This window comes from Sipha flava, unplaced genomic scaffold (genome assembly GCF_003268045.1).
Source record: "Sipha flava isolate LNK unplaced genomic scaffold, YSA_version1 193_pilon_pilon, whole genome shotgun sequence".
Taxonomy (NCBI): domain Eukaryota; kingdom Metazoa; phylum Arthropoda; class Insecta; order Hemiptera; family Aphididae; genus Sipha; species Sipha flava.
The window spans coordinates 105,676-117,142 of record NW_020272753.1 but is presented as its reverse complement, the minus strand read 5'-3'; the positions used below and the strand labels follow the sequence as shown (position 1 = coordinate 117,142).

The 11,467-nt window shown below is 30.9% G+C and overlaps 1 protein-coding gene across 1 annotated transcript; it reads right to left on the bottom strand.

Annotated features, from left to right (window-relative positions):
* Positions 1-1,306: 1,306 nt before the first annotated feature.
* LOC112681636 (endoglucanase E1-like) lies at positions 1,307-5,611 on the bottom strand. The gene is made up of 3 exons (XM_025551886.1): positions 5,491-5,611; positions 5,219-5,383; positions 1,307-2,396 (listed from the first exon to the last, which is right to left on the bottom strand). Exon 3 carries the CDS (start codon positions 2,320-2,322, stop codon positions 1,669-1,671), a length of 654 nt encoding a protein of 217 aa, XP_025407671.1. The 5' UTR covers positions 2,323-2,396; positions 5,219-5,383; positions 5,491-5,611; the 3' UTR covers positions 1,307-1,668.
* Positions 5,612-11,467: the final 5,856 nt, after the last annotated feature.

Below are 11,467 nucleotides of genomic sequence, written 5' to 3'. Positions count from 1 at the left end.
GTAATTTCCTTATAAAATTGTTGAATAATAATGAAACGATGCATGTTTAAAATTTATAATAAAAAATATATAAATAATATAAAAAATTAATACTTTTGTTTTTTGTATGATTAAGAACTGTAACATTAGCAAAATATAAAACTTAAATAGATTATAATATTATAATAAATTAATAAAAATCATAGAAATATTTGCAGTACGTTAGATTTTAAATTAATGATAGAAATAAAAAGTAAACTTTTATAAGCCTCAATACTACATTATGTAATGTAATATGTAGACATTCAATAATATATAGGTATATATAATTATAATTAGATGATGAGTAAACATTATGACATGTGTCTGTAGCAAAGGCATAATTTAGAGTAAAATAAATTAAACATGTTCTAGTAAACCATAATATTTTTTGATCACCTCGAAATTTTACATTGAAATAGGAACTAACTATCAAAGCATGTTTTGTATTGCTTTGTATTATTATGGTTTATATTTCGAATAGATACTTAAATTAATGAGTAACATATGTCATGAATTTTTTCTTATAATACGAACATTATTATCACTTTATTGTTCTTATAGTTTTATACTCATAATTATATAATAATACTGTTGCTAAAAAACTATTATTCAGTTGTATTTATTTATCATTAAGAGTAAACGCATAATTAATCGTAAGGTTGTTTGAGTTACGCAGAAATTCTTAAAAATAATAACTTTGTAGTAACCCAGTTTTACTATAAACAAATATTTAAGAAAAAGAACACAACTTAAATTGCTCTTACAATAAGGAAATATGTTTATACGTAATTTGATTTTTTCTTTGGTGTGTTATTTGTTTATACTCGTTTCGTTTGTGTTACCTCACAGACTATAGGGTTGTCTAGATGAGATGGGGTTTCGTTAAATTTCGTTACTTATAAAGACGTCAACAAATCGTTACTTAACATCATTATAGGCTTAAGGCGTTTTTCAAATCTTTGATCTGGGCGCAAATGTTTAGTTTAATACGGTGAAATTCGATAGCTATGTTAAACGGTCAAAATGAATAGCAAATTATTGCTATATTCTATAACTATAATATAAATTGTGATATTTTGAGTACATGAAAAATTAAAAAATTAAATAAAACAACGGATCTTACAGTTATTCATATTTTTTGTCAATTTTATAATCCATATTAATATAAATGCATATTTGTAACTTGTAAGTTTTAAACAACGAAGATCGTATATATATATATATATATATGTATAATCATCATATAATTTTAAATTATAATTTCATAATTTTATTTTGAGTCATAATTTTAAACACTCTTGTAGATGCTTAATATAATGTTAATACTTTATACAATCAGATATTTGCAAGTTCACTTCTCAACTACGATAATAATAAAATCTATAAAAGATATTAGTACTATGGGATAAAAGTTATGATGACCATAATATTTTAATATACTCGCGTGGTATGTCGGAAGTCAAATAATTTATGCAGTACACGTCGTTAAATGAACAAAATAATGCATTTTGAACGACCGACTATGTACGCAATAATAAAGTGATAATATTGTTCATATCCCGTGTGTGTTTTATTATTGTTGTCCGCAGATCCGCTTTAGCGATTCTTTCACCTGACCAACCGACTCCCATAATTTCCGGCGACGATTCATCTGTTTTTCTGTTTTATATTGTCCCCGTACGCAACACCGGCGGTGGAGTTCATGTGCATCATCCCGTGTTCGTCAAACACCATCAGGTAAGTTTTTGTGGCAAAATCGCCGTGGTTTAATGGTGACGGTGCCACCGTTATGATTGTCCTGAACTTTGCCAGCAAGTCTTTATTACCGCCGACCCAGTTGTCACTGGTAACCATGGTTGCGGCCTGAACTTTTTCCGAGATCCAGCTCGGGCTCGATGACGATGGTTGCGGCTGCGGTGAAATCCAATTGTTTTGATATGGTGACGGCGACAACGATATCCAACTTTTGAGCGGTGATGCAAAGGACGAGGAGGGATGCATGATCGTATAAACATATGGTGATGGTAAGAGAGGATTTGGGGTTGAAGAAGGATACGTGAACGGGGTAGGATACGAAGACGGGTATGGTTTCGGGGATGGAGAAGGGTTGGGGGATGAGGAGGGTTGCGTGGATGGGGAAGGAAACGGAGATGATGATGGCCGTCTTCGAGTAATAGATCGAGTTTTGTTCAATGGATTTAGTGACACGAACCAACGTCGGCGTTCGGTAGCCGACCAACGAGGTAAGTTAGAGTCCGAGTTGTGCTTTTGTATAGACTGCGACGCTTCCGTTAGGGGCATCGACTGTAGTCCTCCTAAGACTTGATACGAAATCCATCCTTCATTCACAACGCCATTTTTTGATTCGGATAACACTAGAAAATTTAAATTATTGTCTTTTAAGTGAAACCACGTTTTATTTTCTAACCTGACTAGCCTAACACGAGCTACAATTTCATATTATACAATGATCATTTATCGAATGTAGAACATATTTTTCCCGATAATTGGGAAATAATAATATTAAAACTATATATATATATATATATATATATAAATATTAAAAAAAAATAATAGATAATTGTTCACACAAAATTTAAAAAATAATCCATGTGTTGTATGTCAGAAATGTATTTTATATTAACTAAATCAAAAAAAAAAAAAAAGGGCGGGACTTTTAAATCGGATGAAACTCCATGATTAGGTTAAATAGGGATTGTGAATGGTATATCTGTTAAGATGAAACAATTGTACCATTTCTGTCGAAAAACATATTTGAGTGAATGATACTGGTTAGATCAGTTAATGTTTCTGTAGATGGTCGATATAGATGAAATAGAATAATATTTCTTAACAAAGTGGGTTGAACTTTTAATGTTCTAACTTTTTTCGCAAAAAAGAATATCTACAATTTTGGAAAAACGAAATTTTCAAGTGCCTGAGCACCACAAACTTCATGTTGTCAGCTCAATATCCAATATTATTTGTTAAAATATCCAATTTTGTCAAAAATATCAATGTTTAAGTATTATATAACATTTTTGTGGATTTCCGATATTTTTTTTAATTTTTTTTTTATGCTACAAATTAAATCATAACAAAACTTGTTCAAAATTTGATTGCCTAAAAAGTATAAAGTGTAAATAAGTATAATAAATTAAAATTGTATGAAGTTTTAACAACGATAATGTAGTGGATTTTCATGATTTTAATCTTTTCTCAAAATTTAATATTCAAATGCATGTACAATTTTTTATTATAAAACACATCATAGTAAAATCAATGCATATTTAATTTCATTGAGTCTAAAAATTGTTACTAAACCAATATATTTGAATTTATTAGTAAACACAAGTCATAAATCAAGTTTGTATTATTGAAAAAAATACCAACATTAAAATATAGATCATTTTGCCTTATGCATTATATACAAATTTGAATTATTAATTATTACAGTAAAACTTCGATAAGACGATGATCATCATCTTTGGACCATGATATTTTTCCGTGTTAACGAGGTTTCCGTCTTGACGGGGTTAATTAATTGTATGTAATTTGAAACGGAACCAAAATAATGTTCCGTTATACCGAGGTTTCCGTCCTACCGAAGTTCTGTCTTATCGAGGTTTTACTGTAATATGATTATAATCTGTATAAAACTAATCTACTATTAACCGATTTTTTTCAGTAAGTAATAGTGAAATTGATATAAGGTCCCCTAATGTATTTTTAAAATATATTTAAATACCAACTTTTATTAAAATATTGCATTTTAAGTATTTTACAATAAGTAATTTAAGTATTATGACAATTTTGTAACAACAGTACATTTTATAGCTAATTATACCTTTAAAAAAAAGGACATTATAATTAATTGTTAGTACGTTTTAATAATACTTCATTAACATTTTTTAAACACAATAAATAAAGTGTAATGTTTAAGCTGTAATTGTATTGGATTTTTTTTATTATACATTACCAGAATAATTTCCGATACATTAAAATTTAAATTAATAATAAAGCGTTTTGTTATCAATGTTGTAACTTTTTTTTTTTTTTATTCTAAATCGTATGCTACCAAAAATTTTAATAACTCATAATGGAATTTTACTTTTGCACAACAAAAAAACAATCGTACATACTTGAATAAATAAAAATATTACTACAATATTTGTGTCGCGTTTTTTATTTTGAACCCTATGTAAAATCTCGATTTTATACTATTGGAAAGGCACGTAAAGAATCTGCATACTACGTTTCCGGAATTTCATAACGATTAAAAATCAAAAAATTAACAAAACGAGTGAGTAGATGAAAATGTATATTTAAAAAATAATTCCATGGTTAAAAATATTTTATACCAAACACGGATGAAGTATATTCATTTTCAACAGAAAAACTTTGAAAAAACGTTCTCACCGAAAGACGGTAAAGTATATTTTTGTCAGCACTCGAACACCATTGTTTGTCGAAGCCATATTACGCGATGATCAAACCGTTAAACTATATGATAAAACTACATGATTAAACCATATGGTGGTAATTTCGTGTACCGAATATCAGAATTACCTCCGAATAACGTGTTCACGTCGCAGTCAACGGACAGCGGTACAATATCATTGCTAGTTTTTTTTTTAATCGTTCAATACTATCCGGTGTACAGTGGTCTGGAATGAATATTCAGCGACATACAATTATTTTTTATGCTATAATTTTAGTTATAACTGACAATAATAAATAATAATGAAAAAATATGACTATATATAATGTGTTGAGTAATAGATTTAATAAATGTAAAAAAAAATCATTGTTTTACATTACAATCGGATGCAGACTCCGTTACACTTGGATCATCGTTTGAATTACATCGTAGTGTTATTAAAACAAGTGTTACCTTCGCATCGATTATTGAAAAAAAAATGCGAACTTCCGACCGCTGTGCGACTTCGAGAAAAGCAACGACTCCGATGTTTTCGGAGAGGAAAAAAATAATAAACCTAATCGAGAACTCGCGTCTGGCGCAAACGCCATGCGGTCGAAGCGGATCGACGGGTGGAATAGGGCGTTTGACGCGAGAGAAGGGATCGCCCGAGAACCGCGTGCAGCTGTCGCGAATACCGCTGACGTAAACGTGTTTGACCGTGCGAAAACGTGTGGCGCCGCGCGAACATTACGTCCGCACGGAACCGTGACTTACCGCGGTTATCCGATTGCCGTGCTCCAGCGATGAGGGACGCGGCCGCATCGTCACGCCATCCGACCGGCTTTCCGTCCGCGTGGCCGACGACGGCCGGAGACGTGTCCCGGCGGCGATCGATGTTCTGCAGCCGCTGAACCGGTTTATGGACGGGCCGCGCTTCGCCTGCAACACACAATCGCGGATAAAGCCGATCGTATACGACTCGTATGCTTAGCGAGCGTCGCGGGGTCGGGTGTGCTAGCCGAGCGTTTCGGGATTGCGCCGCTTACCCAACTGTCGATCGACGGACGCGCGATCGTTTCTAATCCCTTCGACTCGTGTCACGTTTACCGATAAGACCGATGACTCGATGAGTAAGCCCAATCGCCGTACCCGACCGTCAAAACACTGTTCTCACGACTCGTAAAGTGTTACACGTCCGGCCACGGACCGATAACGTCTCGCGCGAAGACCCTTAGATCCGCAGACCATACGTGGCGGGTGCGGATAGGCTCGGAATGATAAGAGGGGTGAGCGTACCACGTTAGGGCCAAAAGTTTTCGCGCTGTACGTACCCTGTAGGTACCCAATGCGAACGCGGGTTGGCCGAAACAACTTACCCCGGTCCGGCGGGAGTGCGTTTCCGCGGTCCGCATTCCCGTAGCCCGCCGTCTCGTCCACGGGTCCACGTGCGTGGCGTTCGTCGGACGACGCGTGCGGAGCCGAGCTGAGCAGCAAAGAATACAGAAACCAGTAAAACGGTCCCATCGTGCGTCGAGCTCGGAACGAAAGGAGAGAAAAAAGAAACGACCAGGTGTTGAAATCGTTCAGAACGGACATCACGAAACGAAGCGGATCGCACGAGAAAAGTAAAACAAACGCGGAAAAAAACCGGAAAAGGTATAGAAACGTTGAAATAGCGTAACATATATCATTGTTGTTATTATTGTTTATTGGTGTGGGATAAAAATCGTTGTTGTTATACGTCTTCGTAGTCATGGATAACATACAATTATTCATTCCGACGGACCACGTTATTGGTACGACGGTACGTTTTAATAGTTTTAGGAAACGATAATGTGCATATAACACATCGATAAAAGTCGAATCGGCAATTCATTTGATTAATGGTTTATTCGTATTTCTAAAAAATTTAAAATATAAGGGATTAACCTATTATCAGTAATTTAACGGTAAATTAAAAAAAAATAAACCATAACTGATTAATAATTTTAAAGAGTTGACTCACTAGAGTATAATTTAATGATATTTAATTCTTTTTAAATAATAATTATAATTTATGTTCTTCAAATATTTAATATTTATGTTGGATTCAAGAAATGTATATGTATATCAATAAATGCTTAATTAAATTCAACCGGTAGATTTTATCATTAAAACTATTCTTTTATCGCATTTTTATTGCATTACATATTATCTGAAAAATCTTGACAAACATCAAATTTATATAAAGTAAACCATGGAACCGAGGTCTAAATGAAATTTTGACGATTCATCATTTCTTATGTACAACACCTAACCTATACCCATATCTCGACAGATACCCGTTCCCTACGGAATTTTCAATTCAACCATTTCGAAAGCAATTTTATTTCCGTATCATTTTAACTTTTGAAACGTGATTTTCATTCAAACCGTTTTATTATAATATTATTCACGTTATTCAACGTCCATAATAAAATAATTAAATAATAATATTTGATAACGCTTTTTCAGTGGTATATATTTGAATTACGCTAATAATAATGGTGCTGTTCGTGAGAAAATTACGCAATCGATACGGCCTTACGATTACTGTACAGTCCAAACAGTGTTAAAACAATACGGTATTGAGTTTTGTCTGGGGATTGGGGCTTATAAAGATTTACCATGAACGTACTATATATTATTTTCATATCGGTTACACATGCGGCGGCAGTACACATATAAACTATATTGTAGTAGTATTCGGGACAAGAAATTTAGAATCGAAGCATAATGAAATGGCACTGATAATGCGGACAAGTGTTTTAATGTATAGAATACTAAATACTATTATCAGTTCAAACACCGACTGTACCAGGCAAAATTATTTGATTCTGTTATAGGACCGATAACCGGCTGTGTTCATAACATTACGTACGAGTTTTGTACCTATTCATTGAACCATGGACACGACTACAATAGAGTACATCGACTATACTTATATTTATGTATATATATTCACGACAAATTCGCCTCATGGTGTTAACGGCGAAAAGTAATTATACACAAATATACACATCAAATATAAATGTACCTATAATTTTGCGAAATTATTTTGAAACTAAAACCATATTAATACATCGTCGTTACCGTGTTAAATTGTTTCTGTGATACTATAATAATATAGGCACTTCGTAATATATTTAATTATTATAATGATGTGTGTATGTTGTTCCAAATGATTTTTTAAATTTACAACAATATATCCTAATAGTAATATCTGTTGTAATAATTCGATTGCGTAGTGTTGGTGTTTTATTTTACTAAAAAATTGTAAATTTCAAGGATTATAATTAGATTTTTGATCTTAAAGTATGGTAAAAATAAGAAATAATCAAAACTTGGTTTTCAAAAAGTATTATATATAAATATATAAACTTTTTTGTAATGAATTTAGTCGTAATGTTATAACCGAACGGTGTGGTCTAATTTGTATTCATTATTATTAGCCATAAACGTTTGTTTTATTCTGTGGGATTCTAATTTATCTTTCGTTCGTTTTATTCCGCTGTCAAAGTAGGTACTAATTGTGATAATTAAATTATAATGGAATCAAATGACCATAAACAACAAATAAACACTTTGATTAATTTAATTAACAAGAAATCACATTTTTTATGCAAATAAATAAAGTATAACTCAGTACAATTTGAGAAAAAAAAACTTTATATTGTATTTTATTTAATTCTGAAAAAAATTGAGTAAATAATGGTTTATAAAATTACATTTTATGGTATTATAATATGCGAATTAAATTTTAACCGAACTTTTATTTTATAGTTAATAATTAACATCCATAAAATATTTATTGAAAACTATAGAAATCGAATCACAGGTTAAAACGTATACAAATGTACGATATACGCGATTTAATATAGCATTTCCATGAATGATCAAATTTAACAAATACTAAATATCAGATCCAGTTTCATGTGGAATAGTGTTGAATATATTATTATAATATAAAATGCCATGTGACAGAAGCTAATATTTTAAATGGAATAGGTTATTCGTGAATTTTTTATTCCATAACAATATGAATTCGCTCGTTTTTTTACATCGGCGCTGCCGTGAATTTTCAAAATCGTTGTCCAATTTAAATAGTATCACATGTGAATTCAATTATAATATGTCATTTAAAAAAAAATTATCTGATTTTTTGAGTATTCCAAGTGTTTTATAAAAATTGGTCTGATCACTTATACTTTTTTTTTTAAGTAATTTAATCTACTATCTCAAATTCTAGTCATATTAATACATAATTAAAATAAAATAAGTTTTGTGAAATCAGTCTCATAATTAATAGAAAAAAAGAAGTTGTGTGAAAATTAAAATTTTAATATTTCACAGAAAAAAAACTTAATACAAAACTCTAAGATTATTAATAGTCTTAATTCGATATTTAAAAAGTTGACGAAAAGAGGAGGAGGGGACTTGTGCTACAAATATTATATAAATTAAGTTTATAAGTACGTATACTATAAATATTATAAATAATAAGTATATGGTATAATCTAGTGGCGTATCGTTTTATACGAGTGTTGGATGAATTTCAATTTCTAAATAAATAAAATTGTATTATACACATCTTTTTTGATTTTCAATTAAATATACCATGTATTTAGATGTGATTCTGCTTTTTAGTTTTGTTCTCCAAACTTTTAGGTTATAAATCTGCATTAAAAGTATTTTTTTATTTTTTTTTTTTTTGGTGATTCTACAAGTAGATATAAAATTAGAATCGGAAGGCATTATATGGATCAAGAAGGTTAAGGAGGGAAAACTTTTTTTTTTTCGGCGATTTAATATGAAAATGAATATCTAAAGCAAACGAAAAAAATGTACTACTCGTATGTTGTACTCAAATGTATATAGGTATATGTTTTAATATAAAGATAAAACCAATATTTTTTATAAAATTAATACTCACGTTGATTTTGAAATAAAAAAGTCTGATGTCATAGTTGCTACCTTCCCCTCCGTTCCTCTCTATTCACCTACGTGACTGTATACGAGCGTGGATAGGATTTCATTTAAATCGACATCGTGCTTCCATCGGTTTAATTATATAAATATTATTATTATAATTATTATACTATTATGTTCGTCGTGTAAGTATAAAATTATGTACGTAATTTACAAAACATCCATTAAGCGTCGTGCAAAACGTATTCAATAAACTGATTAAAGTTATCGGGGTCGGTAGTGTCTGCTGTTATATAGTTGCAACAGACGTGGTCACCGACGACAGTTGCGTGTGCAGGGGGGGATGATGGGGAATATATCCCCCATGAGTTTTTTTTTTTTTTTTAGTCTTAAAAATTTAAAAACGTATTTAAGAAAATACGACGGGGCAGTCACAGTTAAATGGATTGGCGTTAATGAACATACATCGAGATATTCCATTATCTATTGAACAAATAATTGATGAATTTAGTGTCAAAGCCAGAAGGATTTTCGCCTAGATTGAATTTTTTTTTATATAATAATAAAGAATAAAGAATGAAAATAATACATTTTTATTTATGAAATCCCACCCCTCATACCAATTTCTTGCGAACACCACTGACCGACAACGGTAATGAGACGATAGCTACCACGAGAATTGTCTACCTATCCAAACCATTATTGTTATTACTATCATTGCAGCTTCCCATGGTGGCCTACGACTACAGTGGCAACACGCCAAACCACGATAAAGTTTTGGGAACGAACCGCGTGCATTCGTTTTTTATGCCCACGAGTACGCACATGTAACCCATGGCGACACGCCCCTTATCCGATAGACCGTATCTTAATTGTGTTTAAATTTTTCTTCTGCCAAACACGTATTTTTTGGCTAGTAAATCTCAATAAAAATGTTTAGGACGACAAAAAATAATTTTTACTAAACGAGTAGAAAATCAACCAATAAAGATACTCTAATTACGTCATCGTTTCCGACTATCGTTTTGTAATGTGAAGGAAATACGAAATAAATCATTTTTTTTTTTTTTTGAAGAATGTAAGCTATTAGTACTTCATACTATATACTTATCTCCGATCGTAACCGTTTCTTGTGTTCGATATTTAGTTGTTGTTTTCAAAATTGCATAATTAAAGACGATCGAAGTCATTATTAGTTATTTATTTATTTATATACATTTAATAAAGGTATGTGTGAAAAAAAATTTTTTTTCGATTTTAACTATAATCCCTTTTTTATATAAATCCTACAAGTTACACAATTGGTGTCTGTATGGTTATACTACAAAAAAAAAATTCATTATTCAATTTTCCGGAAAATATTTCAGTTTAATAAATAAAGTACCCTAAATCTGATTAGTAAAATTGACTAAAAATATCATTTGGTATTAAAGAATTTGATCGATTATAAAACACATTTTTATCAGTAATATAAATTAATTTTAATTAAGCTGCGATTTATAATACGTATATATAATAATATTAAAATAACACCCGATAACCGACAGTAAATGGGATTTGAAATATTTTCTAAATGATTAAATTATCATTTGGTATAATTTTCAAAAGATTTCAATACACATGCTAAATTTACAGAAGTAAAAAGTCACACTATGACAATATAGTATAGCGTGCCTAATTATTATTATGTTTTTTTTTTTTTTTTTATTAAGCAAATGCCTCGGCGACTAGGGCCATTGGCTACAAGTAATTACATATTATTTACATTAAAAAGAGGGATATTGAATATATATATAGATATAGTGACAAGTAGTTCAAATTAATAAATAGGACTGTGTCTAGATTTAACATTAATACATTACAAGAGGGTATACAATACATTTAAAGAAAATATTATTCTAAACATTTTAAATTTTTTTATGAAGTTCTGTGTCTCTGAGGAATTTTAGAACATTGGTTGTATCGATGTTAAGGTTTTCAGCAATATGGTGGGTTAGATTATATTTTTGACGTTGTAGTTCATACTTTCTGCAATCGTTGATGATGTGTTTAACTGTCATAGGATCGTTGCAGGTA

Excerpts from the sequence above, each read along its gene's own strand:
- LOC112681636 (XM_025551886.1), bottom strand. The coding sequence starts at position 2,322 with ATGCCCCTAACGGAAGCGTCGCAGTCTATACAAAAGCACAACTCGGAC.